Source organism: Sinocyclocheilus anshuiensis, unplaced genomic scaffold (genome assembly GCF_001515605.1).
Source record: "Sinocyclocheilus anshuiensis isolate Anshui unplaced genomic scaffold, SAMN03320099.WGS_v1.1 scaffold296, whole genome shotgun sequence".
NCBI classification, from domain to species: domain Eukaryota; kingdom Metazoa; phylum Chordata; class Actinopteri; order Cypriniformes; family Cyprinidae; genus Sinocyclocheilus; species Sinocyclocheilus anshuiensis.
In genome coordinates, this window is record NW_015557065.1 from 41,921 (window position 1) to 62,831 (window position 20,911).

The window sequence follows — 20,911 nt, forward strand, 5'->3', positions numbered from 1 at the left end:
TTCTCCATATTTTTCCTTTCTTTAATTGAATTGTTTGAAATGTATGAAAATTGTTTTATTTGGTATTCATTTCAAAGTATTTTTTAGCATTCTTTTCTTTTTCTTTTTTTTTTACTTTTCATCCATCCAGAAACTTTACATTCACTTGTAAAACATTCACATTCTCTTGTAAAAGTCCTGCGATAACACATGAAACTTGCGCTTACTCACAAATGCATTGAAATATAGTTTTTCCTTTGATCTTAATTTGCATTCTCTTGCAAAAGCATTCACTTGCAAAGCTAAATATTTGAGAAGTGAACACGTGCAAAGTTGCAAACGAACACAAAAGCATTGAAATATCATTTTTCCTACTGTGTTTTATTGTTTTGCATTCAAAAGGAAAAGTGCGAACACAAATTTTCGCAATGTAATGCAAAAGTTTTGCAAACAAACACACACACAAAAACATTTTTATATAATTTTTCCTACCATTTCATATTGTTTCCATCACCAGTTTTGCATTTGCATACAAACGTTTTGCGAGATAAGTCAAATGTTTCGAAAGCGAACAAAATTTTTCTCGGTGAAATTTCTTTGTCCCTTTAGACGCTCTGTACGTTCCAACCTGTTTGAAATATTATAGAAATTGGTATGATCATGATAAAATTTCAAAGGTAGTTAAAAATATCAATGGGTACATTCATCTCTTTATTTTCATCTTGTTATATCGCATCATGTTTATTTTCTTTCTGTTGTGTAAAGAAATTTGTGTCAAGTCATCATTATTAAAGTTAAGTTTGAAGAGAACATATTTTTGGAAGTCTGGAATAATTATAGAAATATGTCCTTAAGGCCATAGTACTTTTGTTAAAGTTACAGTATACAGTTCAAAAGATAATACACAAAAATGACCCAGCACATGATTTATGTTCATAATTTACTGTATGTTTTCTCTGTCATTCTTCTTCTTACATTGTCTAGGTGTAACTTGTAAGCAATCACATTAGATTCAGCAAGGTGCCCCATGTTGACCTGTGAACAAAAATGGGCAGAGCCATGCGATGCATTTCTGTCCCGTGAGACGTTTCAGAGAGCACACAGGACCCATCAGAACAGCAGGCTCAATGGCATGGAACTCTATAGTGAAACAAAGACTACAGCTCCAAGTCACAAACCAGAGAGGGGTCCCACCTCTTAAAACATTTCCAGTACATCAACATGGATCATCTTCTCTAAACACTGGTGCATATAGCAACAGCATGCTTCAGGGGAGGTCGCTTAGAGGCTCAAGAAACCTCTCTGAAAAAAACGCCAGGAAATCATTCACAGCCAAAAAAGCTCTGCTCATAGGTAATTTGTCAATGCTTCTCTAAAATGTGAGCAAAATGTTAAGCAAAGGATAAAATATATATTTAAACACTACATTACACAGGTTTTGTACACACCAATTAAACAGATACGGTGTCTTATATTAATCTTACATTATTATCTTATATTAAATTTTAATTTATGAGTCCAAAACATATTACGCATTATCCATTATATATATATATATATATATATATTAACCATACGTATCTGTTTGTAATGTGTTTAAAACATTATGTCTTGCACATGACCAATTATATATTATTAATATTATTAATTATATATAATTACAATTTCAAATATTATATTATATTATATTATATTATATTATATTATATTATATTGCCATTAGTATCTGTTTGCAATGTGTTTATTACATATTATGTCTTGCACATTATCAATTATTTATTATTAATATGATTAATTATATATAATTTCATTATTATATTATATTATCAAATATTATATTATATCATCAAATATTATTATTATACTATATATTATATAAGCAAATTAACTAAAACTCACAAAGAAATAGACCAAGCAAACAGATATGACTAATAATAGGATAATAATAATATATAGATAATAGATAATAATACACTTATTGTCTGGATTTCACTTATACTGCATTCTTTTTTTTTATCATCATTTTTCAATAATTCAATAGCCACCTTCCATTATTCCTTACTTATTATGCAAGGGATAATGCACAGTCAGCTGGTGATTACTGCAAAATAAAACCCATAAGGGTGATCATATTAAAGAGGTTTATTTTGCAATAATAACCATATAACTGCACATTATCCTGTTTATTATTCAGCTACTTAATTATAACAGTTAACAAAGTTGCCTAGTACTTTACTGGGATTCAGTTGTTGCTGGAAGCGGGAGCAGTTAAAGCCATTTAAACCCTATTAATCAAGATCTCTGTTTATGTTCTCACAGCATGTGGAGTGCGATGTGTCCTGTCACCACGACCCTCCAACTGCTCCACATCATCACCCCATAAAGACGAGAACGACAGAGCTCATTCCACCTCTGCAAGAGAACAGAAATCCAGTAGAGACTGTGTTGAAACAAAGAGTGAACTGAAAGTATGGGATCCATACACTGTGATTAAAAGAACAGGGGAGAGAGAAAGAGCGAGGAGCAGTATACACAGACAGAGAGTCCCGCTGGATTCAAGCCACCGGCCTTCCACTGTCCCACTGGAGAATCAGACGGGACGCCGAGCACTAAGCACACCAGGTGAGGCCTATACCATTTTTTTTAACCATTAAGAGCACAAACTGAACTGAATTGTTTTTGTTTAAAGGAATAGTTCTTCAAGAAATGAAAATATACTCACCCTCAGACCATCCAAAATAGATGAGTTTGTTTCTTCATCGCAACAGGTTGGGAGAAATGTAGCATTCCATCACTTGCTCACCAGTGGATCCTCTGCAGTGAATGGGTGCCATCAGAATCAGAGTCCAAACAGCTGATAAAAACATCACAATAATCTACAATTAATCCACACGACTCCAGTCCATCAATTAATGCCTTGTGAAGTGAAAAGCTGTGTGTTTATAAGATACAAATCTTTAAACCATCACTTCTGGCCAAAATACCAGTCCATAATTCATAGTAATGCTTCCCCCAGTCAAAAAGTCAGTCCCCTGTTGTCCTCTCACATCAAAATCCACCAACATATTTGTTTAGAACTGTTTTGGACTGTTTAAACGGTGCTTGATATGTGCTTATTTCTCTCCTGATTCAGACATGACAACCTTTTTCATTGGAGAAAGCAATATTATGGAAAGAGGACTTGAATTTTACTGAGAAGCAACCGTTTAAATAATACAAAAAAATCTTAATGATGGATTTGTTTATTACAAACATCCATCTTTTTGCTTCACAAGACATTAATTGTGGATTATTGAGATGCTGCCGTCCATTGGTGAGCAAGTCATGTAATGCAAAATTTCACCAAATCTGTTTGGATGAAGAAACAAACTCATTTTATTCTGCTTAACATCTTGTTTTGCATTTGACATAAGAAATAAATGGATTTGTTTGGATATGTTTAAAAAAACTATTTCTATATTGATTTGACCTCTTGGTTCAGGAAATGTGCTTTTTACTTTTTAAAAAAATTAAATACAGAAATATATTTTTCCTGAGATTCAACAGTTATTCTGTAAGCAAAGGCACACTGAGAGATTTGTATGATATCTGAGATTGTTTATATCATCTCGAAGGTCTCATGATCAAAGTTATAAACTAGCGGAAGAACGTTGTTGCTATGTTCTCCTTCTCAGAGTAAATAGTGTCAAATGCTTACAAGACACAAAACATGAGCAGCAAATTTAAAGATCATTTTCACAGTCCATTTCTCATACACTAATTCTCAATAATCTCATTCTTTATGGAGAAACTCCCATGTGTAAGATTCTCTGGAGAAGAAAAGATGACCAAAATGTCCTTCAAGATAGACCTCAACATTTTACTGAAGATCAGAATCTCAGTCTAACCCAATTACTACATCTCTACCTGCCTTCATCATATCAGCCGCAGGAGCAGAGAGAAGATACAGCACCAGGACAGGAAAATAGGTAAAACTAATACTTAACTGGTAGACTATCATCCTTAGAAAAACACAATTTTTAACACAGAGCTAGGCCTCCAACTTCAAAAAGAGAGTCTGATCAAGCACATAATGAAATGGACAAGTGACATCACTTACAGAACACTCCACTTACTTGATAATTTTTAACCAAGGTAAACAACCCCGTCCGAAAAGCATCTTCCTGCGTTCATCTCATTCAAATGCGCGTAAGAAATTTAGCATTTCACGATCATGAAACACGCGCAAGAGCTGGCTTTGAAGGGCACCTATTATGCCCCTTTTTACATGATGTAATATTGGTCTTGGGTGTCTCCAGAATGCCTGTGAAGTTTCAGCTCAAAATACCCCACAGATCATTTATTATGACATCTGGAATATGTCTTATTTGGGGCGTGTCTAAAAAAAAAAAAGAGCTGTTTTGATGTGTATCACTTTAAATGCAAATGAGCTGCATATTCCCGCCCCGTCTCCAGAAGAGGGTGTAGCATATACTGTTACCTACAGCAATAAACAGCCAGTAGAAGCAACATGACTGAGAGCGAGAGAACCCGGTGTTCAGCCATGCATATTGGAAATTAAATGCACTGACAGTGGGACGAAACAGTGCGATATTACTGAGCTCGCGCTGTGCTGACCTGTCATCGGTGACTGAGCTACCAAACGGACAGGCACGGCGCGAAATAATCTCACAAGTGCGGCACAGATCAATTAAAATACTTCAATAACGTACGCACACAAACACAGTTAAAAGGTTAGCCTAGCACTATAATGACATGACATTCACAAAGAGTGAAATGATTTATGCAGACATGAATGTATTAAGGTCGATTTTGAGGCGCATTACCTTTAAAAATAAAAGTAATCCACTGTGTCCTCAGGGGCTCAGATGTTGGGAGAAAATGACTCTTATGTTCAGTCTTACATTCAAACACAGAACACCGAGATTGATTACAAGACATTGTTGACGTTACAGCTGTTTGAGCACAGAGAAAATGGAGGACAGTGTACAACTGCTGAGGGCAGAAACTATGGCAATGCAGGATTGTCAATCAGCCGCCGTGGGCGGGGCCTAAGCAATGTGATGTCATATTGCTTAGAGAATCAAAACGGCATGCCAAGTGAAACTGATTTGGTTTAATGGGGTTAAAAAAATAAGGAGTGGGTGGATTTTTATCATTGTAGGGTGGTTGTGTTCACACACTGCCAATGTATTTCGGTTAATACAACAATGTAAAAGTGGATTTTGCACAATAGGTGCCCTTTACACGCTTTTACAGGTGGAAATTTACAATGAAATCGGCTCTTGGATGCCAAAATCAATTATTTGGGTCTGTTTTACTTTTAGCTGTATGTTACGTGTTTTATATTGAGTTCGATTTTGTTGGTTAGGTGTTCAAATTGAAAACCTCAACCTCAATCTTGTCATGGTGTCATAGTTATTCCCCAAACATAATTTCACGACGATAAAATTCCCCTGATGTATTTATGTAGGCTAAAACACCAAAAAACGAGCTAGCATTTTAGCCCATCAGATTCCATCGTCCTAAAGTCAATGGTATTTTAATGAGTTTTTGTTAAATGCCTGAAATAAGGTCTGTGGTTAATAGGCTACACACATAAGGTATTAATTTTATATTAGATACTTGGGACCCACTTTATATTAAGTGGCCTTAACAACTATGTACTTACATTTAAATGAATAATTTGGTACAATGTACTTATTGTGTACATACCTGCTTTTACATTGTACTTATATTTTTAAAATACCTGCGTGTAATTACATCTGTAATTAATTTCTGCAATTACATTTATAATTACACAGTTGACCCATCCCTTACACTTTAACCCACCCTTAAACCTACCCATACCACCAAACCTGTCCCTAACCTTACTCGTATCCCACCTCAATAGCAGCAAAAGTGTTTTGCAATACAATATGAACACAATAAGTACATTGCACTTAATTTTTGATGTAAGTACATAGTAGTTAAGGCCACTTAATATAAAGTGGGGCCGATACTTGTATTGAAAAAGTGATTGCTAACAAGTAGCAGCTACTGTAAATGTTGTTGGAGACAGTGAACATTACATGCTTTGTAAGAATCATAGACGTTTGTTGGTCACTGAGGTTATTTTCTGCAATGCAAAAAGCAGTGCAAAAATCCAATTGGATTTTTGTGGAAGGAACCAGAGTGATGCTAATTTCTGGGTTGGCCTACAAAAAATACCCCTTACAAAAATTAACCATGGTTTTACTACAAATAAACATGGTTACTATAGTTAAACTATGGCAACCACAAATTAACCAAAATTGGTTTTGCTACACTAACCATAGTTTAACCATGGTATTTATAGTAAAACTGTGGTTGTTATACAACTGGTAATCAATATGCCAAAAAACCATGGTTACTACACTTTAACTATCATAAAACCATCCCTGAAGGCTGCGCAGCACTCTATCGACGGCAAATGTTTCTAATTGACAGCATGTCTCTTAAACATGCAGCAGTATTGGACGCCTTGGGTGTGAGAACATGTTGAGGCTAAAGACCCTGTACTGTAAAAACTACATGAAACGGAATAGATGGCAAGCATATTCAAATGCCAAAAATAATGGAATCGTTCATCCATCCCTTTGAGCGGTTAATGAGGATTCATGAGTGATATGATAAGTCGTCTGTGCCACTGAGGCCGTATTAAGTGTCATTGTGAGCTGTGTGGTTAGTGTCTGGCATTCAGCTGGTGACAGTGTGATGTTCTCACTTCCATGGAAACTCACAATAGAGGAGGCCTGACTAGAGTAACTCATGCTAAGAATGGCATTAACCTGATGCTCACAGATGAAGTAAATTTAACTCAACAACTGCTCCCAACAGACATTACTAAGCTGCAAGGCCGTCGTCAAGGTAGGAATATTGTCTCAGTCCCTTTGGTGAGGGGGTCCCACTAAGGTCCTCTATCATACAGGCTATTAATTTGGCCAGGATACACTCAAAGCATTTTCAGAGAGCTAATAGTGTGTAAGTTCTCCAATCTACTCAAATTACAATGGACAGTTGTACATATTTTCATGTACATGTTTTCAGTTTCCCATGACTACCCTGTGCACTGCATGTTTTCAGTTTTTCTGTATCTCAGTATCATAGCAGCTGTAATATAGCTGTAGCTGTAGGTCTCCAGGGTGCAGCAATCGAGAAGGGATTTCTGGTTTACTTAGCCTTAGGATGTAATCATTCTTTATGACGTTTGGACATCTGAAACCTCATAGTTTTAGAAGTAATATGCTGTAAAATTATTTTGTCCTGCAGACAGTCTTTTAATCTGTGAACAAATATAGTCCACATGCATTGGGTGTTACTTGGCTGGAATTTTCTTTTAGATTAAACAAGATGTGGTGTGAACACTCAGCTGAAAGCTGTTTTCCACCTTTTTCCTTCAAGTGTTGACAATTTGTTTTCATTATAAGCAGCTCAGAGGTATATGAGAGGCAAGACGTCACAGAGGAACTCAGAGAGCATGACATCCCCATGGAGAGCCAAAAACAAGACATCACCGTCAATAAAACAGCAGATGAAGGACAAAATGATTCCACAGATGGCATGCGATATGATAATACAGATACCTGGGAGAATGACACTCCTGAGGAAACTTTTGAGAATGACATGATTGACGAAAAACGTCCACAAGAAGTCACAGATGACAACAGACAACACGAAATCATAGAAAATCAATGTGACATTGACAGATCGTTTAATATTGTAGAGGACAAGCAAGAATATGACATTACAGAGAAGACTGAAGGCGAATATAGGAGAACCAAATCGAATAGAAGTTCATACAAAGCTTCTGATGCCAAACTCATAATCAAAACACGTTACCCGGCCACAGCTACAGCGCTAATGTTCCCATATACCCTGATGGACAGAAATCCCTCTCCCACTCTCAGCGTACTGCCATCGTTTTATGGACCTTCATTTGGCTATCGCATCAGAACCACATCTGAGCCCTGCCGATCCAAAACAAGGGCCAGAAAAGCCTGTGATGACAACAGATCTACAGAGCCCATGAATGACATGCGACATACCATAGAAATAAAAGGAAATCCCTGCTTATTGAAAACAAGGGCTGGAATGCCAGTCAGCCCCCACCCCAAAATAATGAGCCCTGAGAGGGGGTCCCAGCCTCGTAAAATCAAAACCACCAAGACGTTTTTGTGGGGACCAGAGGGGCCCCTAGAGACTAAGACAGTGTGTGAGCTACACAGTCCTGTGAACAGGTGGAGAAGCGTGGATTAAGTCTGAGAGCGGTTTGACAGCACAATTGTGTGTGGCCTTTCATTCCTTTCCAATACAGAAAATCTGCTTTGCAAATTGATGTTTGATTGAATCAAAGCAGTGCAGACTGGAATGCTAGACCAATGTAGGTCTAACAACTTAAATGTCTTATGGCTTTGAGAAGAATGGCTTTAGCACAGGCTGTGATGTTGAGTTAAGTCCAGCAAGGAAGAGTGATAGACTTTTTAGGATTTCTGACACCCATATGGTCTTCCTCAGTGAAAGGCGCTTTAGTTGTATTGACACAGGTTATTATAATTCATTGAAAATTAAATCCCTGCAGGTTTTGGTGTGTTTTCTCTCTCTGACTTGATATAAAACTAGTACATCGTCTAAAATATGTAACTCCATCCAAAAATCATGTCTGGTGACTGTCTTTCAGCACTGGGAAATGACGTTACATAAGCCTTTTGAAGGCCAAAAAGAAAAATGCCTCTACAGCTGTTGATTTTGAAACTAAAATGGTACATTTAAGTGATGCATGGTGCACACTAAAAGGTCAGTTTCTGATAGTTTGATATTAGTTTCATGAGTTGTTTTGTGAACACATCCTTATAATATATCAATATGCACTGTTCAAAAGTTTTGGGTCGGTCAGTATCTTATGCTCAGCAAGGCTGCATTTATTTGAGCAAAATGCAGCAAAAACAGTAATGTTGTGAAATATTATTATAATGTAAAATAAGAATTTTCTATTTACATATATTATAAATGTAATTTATTCCTGTGATGCAAAGCTGTATTTTCAGCATCATTATTCCAGTCTTGATCCTTCAAAAATCATTTTTATATGCTGATTTGCTGCTTAAGAAACACTTTATCATAAAACATCTTATTATTATCAATGTTAAAAACGGTTGTGTTGTTTAATATTTTTTGGTGGAAACCAATACTTTTTTCAGGATTTTTGGATGAATAGAATGTTCAAAAGAACAGCATTTCTTCTCTAAATCACAGTCATTCTTTTTTAGTCTGCTATATGTTGAATGAATTATTCAGATTCTGAACATGTTCAAAGAGTGTAACTTGAGACTCTTATCGATGCCGTAGATGATCTGATTAAATGAACACTATAAAGCAGCAGGGTTGTGTGTAAATACCCAGAGGTCTCTGTCTCCCAGAATTCCCTTCCAGTTCAGACTGAGTAAATATTTGTATTGCCCTCAGAAAATGAGAGAGAGGAAGTTAGCTGGGTATTGATAAAGCCTGTGCATACACATTACTTAGCTGCAAGGCACAAGAAACAATCAAAAACAGAAGCAAAACATACATGTAGAAGTAAAAAAACACTGAAAGTAATTGCACTGATGTCATGAAAATGAATGGATGGTATGGGAGCAGACCGGGTCAGACGCTCCCAGTGATCTGCATGCTATTTCATGAAAGTAAAATGTCAGCTAAGCATCTTTTTTTAGATTCTATTTGCTTGACAAATGTTTATTTGCTTGTTTTAAGTTTGTGTTTTAATGAATCCAATTATTTATTATGAGGCAATGAATGGCGTCATCAAGAAAAGGTTTTGAACATTTTGCAAACAAATAAAACAAAATTGTTCAAGATGGTGTACTGGTTTGATTTATGATCCATCTGTAATGTAATACACAGTAGATGTACTAGGAAGAAATGCAAAACATAAATATGAAAGCATCTGCTCTCCTCTAGTGGTCATTTGCTGCTGTTGGCCCGGTAGGTAAGAAAAGCTTCCTTGAGAAACTGTAATTCAAAGCAATGTTTAGTCTAGCTTTCTTACCGTTTCTCCAACTGCCTGGTAAGCTTTAAGATATACCATGTTAAATCTTAAATGTATTTTATTATTTAAATGGTATTTGTCACAAATTCTCCAGACTTAGCAGTTCATAACAGTTACAACTTAGAACAGTTATATATTTCCAAACAGCTTGGAAAACAACAGATAAGCTCGTCAAATAGAATATGTTAATAACAAAAAATAAATACAAATAAAAATTAACATGGTTTGCAACTGGAAGACACCATATATTTCAATGGCAATTAAAAAAAAAAAAAAAAAAAAGATATTGCACAGTTATTAATATTATTAGAATTATGTATATGTACAACGAAAACAAAAAGATATTAGAGCATGTATTATGAAGATTAGTATTATTGATAAAAAGGAATATATTAAAATGTAATCATATATTTCAGTGACCACTGGATAGAACAAACATATTGTACATGAATATTATTAGAGAAAATGTAGATACATAAAATGAAAACAAAAAGGATATTAATTATGTATTTTGATTATGATAAAATAAATAAATCAATACATTTAAAAAGCGTATAAAAATGCATATAGCTACTAATATTATCTTCTATTTACATATAATGAAAAAAGGATATTAGAGCATGTATTATTATGATTATTATGATGATAATATTATTGTAAATAAATAAATAAATGAATGAACGAAAACAGTGTCTATTGTATATTACGAATAAACATTTCTCTCGGTATTCTTTATGTTATAGTCCATAATATGCATACCTTTCTTTTTCTTTTCTTTTCTTTTCTTTTCTTTTCTTTCAAAAATAAATATGAAAATACAGTAAAATAAGAAACAAAGTTAAATAAGAAGTTAACTTAGTGAATCAAATTAATTCAGATTGTCATACAGTTTCAGAAATGTAACCCTTGTTGTTGTTTTTTCTTTTCATCCATGCCTTAATTTATAAACGGCAGGCTCCTTCGTTGCATCACAGGAAACGGAAACACCGTGTGACAGCGTAACCATGGTGTGTAATTCCGTTTCCGTTCCAGTCGGGATTTTTGTGCGCTCTGCAGGAATGTGTGGAGATGCTGTCGCTGGGGGAGAGGGAGCAGCCGCAGCGTCCTGCTGACAGATGAACGCAGTAACGGCGCTGACACACTCGCATCCGCGCGGCTGCGCATCGGTCCCGTTACATTCCCGGACTCGCATGATTGACTGAAGCTGCCCCTCCTCATGGCGAAAAACACCCTGTCCTCACGATTCCGGGGAGTCGACATCGACGAATACGACGAGAATAAATTCGTGGACGAGCAGGACGAGGCGGCCGAGCAGCAGGGACCGGACGCCTGCGAGGTGGACGATCTCATCAGACAATATCCTTCAGACCAGTCAGACCATGATCGATTATACATCATCTCTCTTAAACGTGCCAGGAGTAAGTTCGTCTCTCTTAAGGTCACCCAAAAAAACAACAACCTTGTCCTAGTTCAGATGTACCTCATACATTATTTACGCACAGGTTGTGTCTCAAACCCATTCTGCTGCCTACCGAGGCATCAGCGCCCCTGTGATGTCCAGAAATACTGTCCGGTGTCTAGATAGACAGTTCATAGGCATAGAGTGGACGTTAATAAGAGTGAACCTGTCAGATAGTTGCTCAGTGAGTGTGTGATGTGGGGCAACTTTAGCTTTATTATAAATTATAAATGTTTTTGTATTTAAAGTAACGTTAACAATTTATTTAGTGGAGTTATTGGTGGAACTGGTTACTCTCTGTTCTAGTAATTTAATATTACGTCTTAATATTTTATAGGTTAGGTTTTAGTTATTTTTGCTATTTTATTTCTGTTTTATTGTTCTGTACAGTAGTTTTAGTTGTCGCTCTCATTATTTTTTCTCTTATTTTTCTGGCTTCAGTTTAGTTAGCTGCAGCTTTTAGCTGTCGTAGATCAATTCTAAGTTATTTTATGTTGTACATTTTGATTTAATATCCTTAAAGGGCTGTTACGTTAACACACCGACTGAGAATAAGTAATTATTTTAATTCCCTTTTTTAAAATAATTTCTTTACTTTTGGTGCCACTGAAATTTTAGTTTCATTTTAGTTTTAGTTTTTTATAACTGCATCCTTTAAATAACCTCTGAATAACCTTGAATATGACAGGGTCATGCAGTTTTGACCTGTGATATATATAGTCTTTGGTTGTGTTTTAAAGTGACACACCAGAGTTGCCATACTTAGAAAGTAAACAATTATTTTGTTTCGAAGAAAAAACTCCCCCCTTTTCCCCCCAACAGTGTGTGATGTCATTTATATAATCAGGTCATCAGCGGTTGTGACTGGAATTATGCATTTTTGGTGCTTAGAGGCACATTTTTAGACTGTAGGAGCTTTAAAGAGGACTGACTCTGACATCTCCACTAATATAATAAAGACGTGAATTGCATGTTTGCGTCTTCAGCATATTGTTTAGATACTGTTTAGATGTTTGTCTTGATGTCGGGTTTTGCATTTTCTTTTGGTCATTATTGGTTTCTTTAAAGGAGGATGATTTTGCGATGACTTTGTGCATAAAGGTAGTGAATAGTAAGACTCCGATCTTTAAAATGTTGAGTAGTTGAGTGTGTAATAATGATTGTTTCCAAACTGGTTTCTTGAACACTTCCTCCTCATCTTCCATTGGTCGGACAGGAAACATAGTCCCACTTCAAATTAAGTGTTGCTGTTTTGGGCTGTTCGGGATGACTGGCAATGTTTTTTAATATGCGACAGAGAAACAGTTTACACTTTTCAAAGAAACCAACCTATAAATGGTTTATTTTTAGTTGTCTCTCTGCATATAACACTGAAAAATATACATACGTAAACAGCCAGTGAGACAAAAGCCAGATATGTACTACTTAACACCAGCTTCTCTGTAAACTTTTCTAATACTTTCCAAACTTTTAAGATGTTCTCCACATCTAAAGCATGCTCTTCAGGGTTTTTAGGAGCGACTGGCTGGTTGCTCAGCTTTCCTTAACTACCTGTGATGCACAGGGGACATGATGACAGCATTTCACATCGCCTTGAATCCACCAATCAACTCCAAGAATCCAGCAGTGAAAGTAAGAGCCAATTCTGTTGCTCAGACAGCTTGATGTGTTGCTTACAGATGTTCAACAACACTGTTATTAGGGGCCCTATTTGTGCAGAACAGGTTGTCACAGAAATCTCATCGTGTGTCTGCAATGTGTTGTTGATTTGCCTTGAGGGTGTGAAATTCAGCGCTCCGAGTAGGGCTGCAACGATTAATCGAATGCGATTGTCATGCACATTTTGATAGTAATGCCGGTTCTGTAATCACCAGTAAATCATCATCACGTGCTTTCAGATGGAGTAGCATTTACTACACCGAGTGGTTTAAGGGAATATTACGGGTTCATTGCAAAATGTTGATTACCACAAAAAGAACTTCCGCTTGTCCCTCCTTTTGATCCATGTTGTCAATGGAAGTGAATAGGGCCAATTTCTAAACATTATTTCATTCGAAGTATTATTATATAAATATATGAGTACATTAACATAACTTAATTTCGGTGTTTTGTATAAAATGTATTTTAGTGCATCACTTGTTATTATGCATTTAAACAGTCCATCGAGTAGGTATAGACATGTTTGTCTTTTCCTCCACCTACACTTGTTTGTTGCGCTCCCTCCACCTCCTCTCTCAGGAGCGGGCACAGGCGGTGGTGTTACGAGTGCTGACTGCATTCAAGAGCAGCGATATCGAGCCGGCCGTGAAGTCTCTGGACAGGAACGGAGTGGACCTGCTGATGAAGTACATATACAGAGGCTTCGAGAAGCCCTCAGACAACAGCAGCGCCATCCTGCTCCAGTGGCACGAAAAGGTTGGTCTTGGAATAAAGAGACTCGATGTCTTTGGCGTCTGTTTTTCATCTCACACGTCTATTATTGTCTTCTCACTCAGGCTTTCGCTGTGGGGGGTCTGGGGTCCATTGTACGAGTGCTGACTGCGAGAAAATCTGTCTGAGGAGCCGCAAGAAAACAGAGAGATAAGCAGCCACGGGATTTGTTTTTCTTTCTTAGACAAGGACAACTTCCTCTCTCACAGCTCAGCCTTATCCGAGGGAAAACCACTCATGCTCAACCGATTATTTCACTCAAAAACAGAGATATTGTATGATATTTAATGTAAGTTATTGATGCATCAATATGTTGTTACGGAAGTCACGATTCTCGACTAATGAAGGTTAACGGTTTTGCGACGGTAGGACGAGGAGTCTCGTGACCAGACTTTGCTGTCTGAGCCCTGAGCTGCAGTTTCAGGGAATTAAATACTGTGACGAATATGAAGGTTGTATTTGCCTGTTTTACTTAGTTGGCACTCTCGAATGTGTAGTTCTCATTTCTTTAGTTCTGGTTTTAATTTTTTCTTATAGTACAGAAAGAGGATGATGTTTAATATATAGTATTTAGGTGGTGGATTTATAGTTCAAATCGTAGCGTGGGGTCGGGTTGGGAGGGTTATTGTGAAGTGCCTGGTGCAATAAAGAACATTAAGAGTGTATTTCTTTTCTTTAACTGACTATAGTTTAAAAAAAAAATCTAAACTTTTTATTTCAGCTAATTGATTATTTCTCATTTTCATTTCTTTTAACTTGATGCACTAAAAATAAAAAAAAAAACAAAAGACAAAAACACAACATTACTACAACTTAAATGAAAACAGAAAATCTAAAAATAAAAATTCTAATAGTATATCAATGACTTCTTATAGACACGCTAGGCTTTATTAGAATTTTAAACAAAATCTGAAATTATGTTCTAATATGCATTTAAGTCAAGTCTGGTTCTTTATTTTGGAGTTTTAAAACAAGTAACATTGCAGTTGTATTTTTATAAGGTCTTCCTGGTTTGCCTGATAGTCTCTTTGAAATTGTGGTCCCTGTGCTCAAGTCAAACATCAATGGGATCATTTAACCTATTTTGCTGTGTCCAGTTATTTGGGATAGTAATATTATACATTCCTCAGAAAACATGATTTGAGGCATCATTCACATACCCTATATATGGTGCGGATTGAGATATGTCAAAGTTAATACTTACTAGTTACCAGCACATACAGGGTTTCTGTGGGTCTTGAAATGTCTTATAGTTCAACCTTTCAAAAAATTAAGGTCTTAAATAGGTTTAGGAAGTGTTAAATTCATAGTCATATATTAAAGTTACATGCGCTGCCAAAAAAATACAAAGAATAATAAAACAAATAAATAATAAAAATTTAAATATATTTCTCAGTATTTTTTCCCCAGTTCAAATATGTAAACATCTTTAAATCAAGATACATTTACTTGAGATGCAAAGTGAAGATATTTACTTTTTTTTTGTGAGAAGCTAAAAATTAAGAGTATATGCTTGAAACCAGAACAAATATCTTTCAATGGGGTATAAAAACTACTTTTCTGAGCTTATTGGCAGGTATTTGTTCTTGTTAAAATCATAAACTCACTTCATTTGATAAAAAGTTATTTTCATATTCTAGTGTTTGGGAACAGCTATTCAAGTTTTTTTTAATTTTTCTGGAAAATAAATTAAAAAGCAATGTGGATTTGTTGGAAGCTGAAATTGTGCAGTGTTGTTAATAAAATTCATTGAGCGCTCCCCAGACATTTGTGACCCTGGAGCACAAAACCAGTCTTAAGTCGCTGGGGTATATTTGTAGATATAGTCAAAAATACATTGTATGGGTCAAAATTATTGATTTTTCTTTTATGCCAAAAATCATTAGGACATTAAGTAAAGATCATGCTCCATGAAGATATTTTGTAAATTTCTTACCGTAAATATATCAAAACTTAATTTTTGATTAGTAATATGCATTGCTAAGTACTTCATTTGGACAACTTTAAAGGCGATTTTCTCAGGATTTTGATTTTTTTGCACCCTTACGATTCCAGATTTTCAAATAGCTGTATCTCAGCCAAATATAGTCCTATCCTAACAGACATACATCAATGGAAAGCTTATTTATTCAGCTTTCAGATGATGTATAAATCTCAAAAATTGACCCTTATGGTTTTGGGTCACATTTAAGTTTAGAAAATGCCATTGACATATTTTTATGTGTTCTTTACTTGATCTTACAAAGGTCTCTGATCATTGATCTTATGCTAGCTCTGCTCTGCAGTGATTCAGAAATGCTTTGTCTCACCACTTTCAGATCCACTGTTAGAAGCACTGAAGTCAGCACTAGTAACCACATAGAAGCACAAACAAAGTCACTGAGAAAGAACTTAATTTTTATCAAGTTTTGATATTCCTGACATAACATGAAGTGAAACCAAAGTTAGGATGTAGTGGCATTTTGATGAAAGCAGAGGCAATGGATACTGTGACGGCTACAGTATCATAACATCAAACAAAACATGAATACAGTTGTAGAAAAGTGCTTTTTGGATCTTTCAATAGAAATCTCATTCCTAAGCAGGTTCACACACAGGCCATTAACTTTCATTTACGGCAAAACGAATTCTCTGAATCCACTGATTCAAGCTTCATAAAAATCGAATTCAATCAGTCTTTACACATAAAACAGAAATCTTTGTGTTTCTTTTTCTAAAAACAGGAAACATGTTAAGCATCCTGCAGAGATGTTCAAGTCTCTAGAAGAAGAGTCTGTCATCCAGAGTGTTAACCTTAGTGCTGCTGATGTGGCCTTAAAGTGTTAAAACACACACAATTACATTGTTCTGACAGCAAAACACTGGCTTTGACCGAAAACCACTTTGTTTTTACAGGTAAAAAGGAAAGATGTTTCTATTGACATGTTCTCAGAGAAATAGAAATGCAGTTAGCCTTGAACGTTAAGGCTTCAAGTGAACTCAAATGCTTCAGTACACACTCAAAACCAATGTACAATCAAAGCATTCGGGATAAGGCATGCATGCTCGTTTCCTCAGTCTGTGCATATATGCCTCTATATTACAGTTTCAAGCCCACAGTGAAGAATCTCACACACATATACATACACACTCATGATACTAATGCATGTTTATGATGACAAAAAAAAAAAAACATAAGTTATGTATCCACTGATTTATAAATCCTCTTATCACTTATATACAGGTATTCATATATAAATACTAGTATGGAATGTACGTAACTGTAATTTACACATAAACAAGGCAGATTAAAATAAGATGCTTCCACATATTTGAAATCACGACAGTATAATGTGACATTCCATTCCTGATTTTCACTGACGTCCAGTACTGGAGGAAAAGGAAAATTGTTTATTGTCTTCATTAAGTAGCACTGAAATGGACTAGCGGATATGATTTGCCCAACCTTGATTTCAAAGAGCTCAGATTGGAGTTACAAAAAAAAAAAAGTAAATAAAAGAAAGAAGGGTTTTCCATTCTGTTCCAGTTGAAGGATGTTGGAAACAGCAGTTACAGAGTACATGAGTGAGACGGATGACCATTACTTAAAAGATGAAGTTCCCCATTAGTTTCCAGTCCCTGCAATATTTTAGTGAAAAATGGACAGTTGTTTGTGTCGTGCTGTTTAAAGGGCACGAGCTACATAGGAACTGTTGAGGCAGAGATTGGAACTGCGGAGTCAGCAATTGCTCCCTTCAGACGTCAGTAGTTTTCTACTGAGATTATTCACTGTATTTGTCTTTCAGCTCCAACTTGAGGTTCCTGAGATGGAAGGCCGTATGATACCTTTGGGTGTGGGCTTGGAACCGAACCACGACATCTGAAACACACCCAAAACATGAGACTCAAACAGTGCTTCCATCATGCAAACATCATTCTGTCATTGCACAAGATGTGAATGCACTGCTATAGAAATGTTCAGGAATTTCATAAATGGTTGATCGATTTTTTGTAAATTGTATTAGATTCTTTTTTAAATAATAAAACAGTTGCAGTTTACCGTATTTTAAGTAAATAATATAAAATAAATTATCAAACCAAAGAAACTCTTTATTATTATTATTATAAAAACACTTTATTCTTAGTTTACTTAATTTTCACATACATATATATTTATGGTACCATATGCTGCTATTTTGCACTTTCTATTCAAAGAATCCTAAAAAAAAAGTTTCAAATTAAGCAGCACAACTGTTTTCAACATTAATAAAATTCTTGAGCACCAAATCGTATGAGAATGATTTCTGAAGGATCATGTAACACTGAAGACTGGAGTAATGACGCTGAAATTTCAGCTTTTCCATCAAAGAAATAAATTACATTTTTAAATACATTCAAATACCAAACTGTTATTTTTAATTTATAGTATTATTTCACAATATTTCAATTTTTTATGTATTTTTGACCAAATAATTGCGGCCTTGTTTATAGTATGAGACTTTTCTAATACAAAAATCTTACTGTACAGTAGTGTACATTACAGTTTAAATTCAAAATGAATGTAATTACCGAAAACATTCTTCTGAGTAATTAACCGTCAACATGCTCAATAAATTATCATTATTAATAATAAATGTATTGTTGCTGTTATTAACAAACAAAATAATTAATTATTTTTATTACAATTAATTTAATATTATCATTAATAATGTTTATTATTATAATTAAGACTATACTTTATTATGACTTTATTCATGTTTATTAACAACAATTATTACCACTTAGGTCATTATCCCCTTTTTGATGCATATAGCTGAATATTTAATTGATTATTTTCATGTTTTGGCCTGTAACTAATATGACAAACTGATTTTTTGATAATATGATGCACAGTACCAACACAACAGCTTCAATCTACAATTTCAGATGCTTGAAATTAACTTAAATGTCAAATCATAAGTCTACAGTAGAACAGATGAATACCAATTTCTCTTTTGAGATGTCACAAAGAAAGAGACAGAAGTGAAAAATAATAATGACCCTTTAAAAACTGATAATATGTACATCCCTAGTGACATTCAACCCCATTTCAAATAAGGTTAAACTTCTGTAACAAAACAATCAAGTTTTTTTACAAAACCCCCACATAGACCACAGGGCACCTTTGAAAAGGGGCATCAGGGAGTGAAGCGGTGAGCGTAATGTAGCACAGTGATGTGCAGTGATTTCCAGCACAGTTGCTGGGGTGAGCTATAAATACCTGGCAGCTGCTTTTCCTGACCGTGTCACTGAGTGCTATAGGTTTGATTCAGAGCGGTAAGCCAGATATCCTGACCCACACTGTTAGCTGCCTTAGCAGAGTGGCCTAGTTAGCTCCCGGGTGCGGAGGAGAGCGCTGCTGGGTGTGATGAGGCTCGAGAAGAACGCACGCTGACCTTTCCACATGTCGTCCTCCAGATTTATACATATAGATTAGTTTTTCTCACACACCTTGTACTCCAGTGTCTGTTTGAGCATGTCCTCCTCTTCTTTTGTGAAATGCAGAAGTACAGAAATGGCTCTGATGAGCTGGAAAGCCTGGAGAGAGAGAGAGACAGAGAGAGGTAACCTCTCATGGGAGAATTCATAGCAGCATCACTTATGCTGCTATAGTCAAGAGTTAGCAGAGGACTCTAGTGTTTGAAAATCAGTGAGGCACACACCAATTGGATTGTACTGAATGGTGAATTAGGGTCAATAATGTAAGAGAAAATCTTTTATAGGACACTGTTGCTTCAATAATCTGCATTATATACCAAATGCTACTGCAACAAAAGATGACTGGATGTGCGTAATATGTTTTTTCCAATGTAATGCTTTTTTTCAGGATTCTTGAATCAATATAAAGTTCAAAGGAACAAAGTTTATTTTAAATATAAGTTTATAAGTAATATAAGCATTCACCCAAAAATGAAAATTTGCTGAAAATTTGTTTCTTCATTAGCACAGATTTGGAGAAATTTTGCATTACGTCATTTGCTCAGCAATGGATCCTCTGCAGTGAATGGGTGCCGTCAGAATGAGAGGACAAACAGCTGATAAAAACGTCACTGTAATCCACATGACTCCAGCCCATCTATTAACATCTTGTAAAGTGAAAACAGGGCTCTACAGCGTGCGGCTATGAAAAAATATTAAGGAGCACCAGTGTGACTGACGCGATCAGCATATTTGTGTTTACGCTCAGGGGAGCTTCAAAGGTTTCTACTTGCAACGTGTTTTTGCGGCGTTGAGTAGTGTATCACAGACTCTATTTCGTCAACGAAAATAGTTTCAAACAAAGTCACAGCTAAGCCGATGTGCATCTCCATTCAAGCACAGCGTTTTTTAATTTATGAATGAATGTGCGTTTTAAACAAATTTAGTGAGTTAATGATTCAGTGATAAAATCAGTGACATGCTGCCACCTACTGCCAGTTTTAGTTTCATTTTTAAAGTATCATCTCGCAGTTATTGAAATCATTTAATGTTTCTATATTCAAAATTTGATATTTAAAACATTAATCTTAACATGAATTTAATTGCACTCATGCCATCTCTGAGCCTCATTAAACGTCTGAAAATACACCTACGAACCACTTTTGTGTTCTTCTGTGCCACCTCTGTAGTAAAAAAATTGTTAATACAGATTTCATTTTATTGGTAACTTATTCTTCTTATTCTACATGTTCTTATTCTATTGTTTTAATTAGAAATTTTAAAAAGCTTATATATATATATATATATATATATATATATATTTATAAGCTTTAAATATATATAAATATATATATCAATTTGACATTAAAGATTATAATTTTTAATAAAGTTAGAAAAATGCCATTACAAAGGTAAAAAAAAAATTTCCTCCGTAAATCACTTTGAGTCGTCAGATATCACCTCGTAATGGGAAGGCTAACTTTTGATCAGAATTTTTGATTATGGATTAGAAGGTGCTCCTGAAATTCTTGACTGTGCTT

At 35.4% G+C, this 20,911-nt stretch overlaps 3 protein-coding genes across 4 annotated transcripts in view; 2 read left to right on the top strand and 1 right to left on the bottom strand.

The window, feature by feature from the left end:
- Positions 1-1,022: 1,022 nt before the first annotated feature.
- Positions 1,023-8,256, top strand: LOC107676613 (uncharacterized; the record flags this gene model as incomplete). The annotated part of the gene is made up of 4 exons (XM_016471197.1): positions 1,023-1,332; positions 2,299-2,601; positions 3,767-3,947; positions 7,428-8,256. Coding segments are annotated over 4 exons (1,623 nt in total), but the record flags the coding sequence as incomplete, so codon positions are not given.
- A 2,752-nt stretch (positions 8,257-11,008) lies between these two features.
- On the top strand, positions 11,009-14,591 carry arpc5la (actin related protein 2/3 complex, subunit 5-like, a). Its single transcript, XM_016471217.1, has 4 exons — positions 11,009-11,401; positions 13,067-13,136; positions 13,743-13,919; positions 14,000-14,591. Exons 1-4 carry the CDS (start codon positions 11,262-11,264, stop codon positions 14,060-14,062), a joined length of 450 nt encoding a protein of 149 aa, XP_016326703.1. The 5' UTR covers positions 11,009-11,261; the 3' UTR covers positions 14,063-14,591.
- A 1,723-nt stretch (positions 14,592-16,314) lies between these two features.
- Positions 16,315-20,911, bottom strand: part of LOC107676620 (golgin subfamily A member 1) — a 21,668-nt gene continuing 17,071 nt past the window's right edge. For both annotated transcript variants that reach the window (XM_016471209.1, XM_016471208.1), the window contains 2 exons: positions 19,404-19,490; positions 16,315-17,793 (listed from right to left, as the gene is read on the bottom strand). In XM_016471209.1, the coding sequence (XP_016326695.1) occupies positions 17,716-17,793; positions 19,404-19,490 (165 nt within the window). In that variant the 3' untranslated portion in view covers positions 16,315-17,715. The remainder of the gene's footprint in view (positions 17,794-19,403; positions 19,491-20,911) is intronic.

Excerpts from the sequence above, each read along its gene's own strand:
- arpc5la (XM_016471217.1), top strand. The coding sequence starts at position 11,262 with ATGGCGAAAAACACCCTGTCCTCACGATTCCGGGGAGTCGACATCGAC. Across the intron at positions 11,402-13,066 it reads GTGGACGATCTCATCAGACA|AGGGGACATGATGACAGCAT; the intron begins ATATCCTTCAGA and ends CCTGTGATGCAC. Across the intron at positions 13,137-13,742 it reads CCAAGAATCCAGCAGTGAAA|GAGCGGGCACAGGCGGTGGT; the intron begins GTAAGAGCCAAT and ends CTCCTCTCTCAG.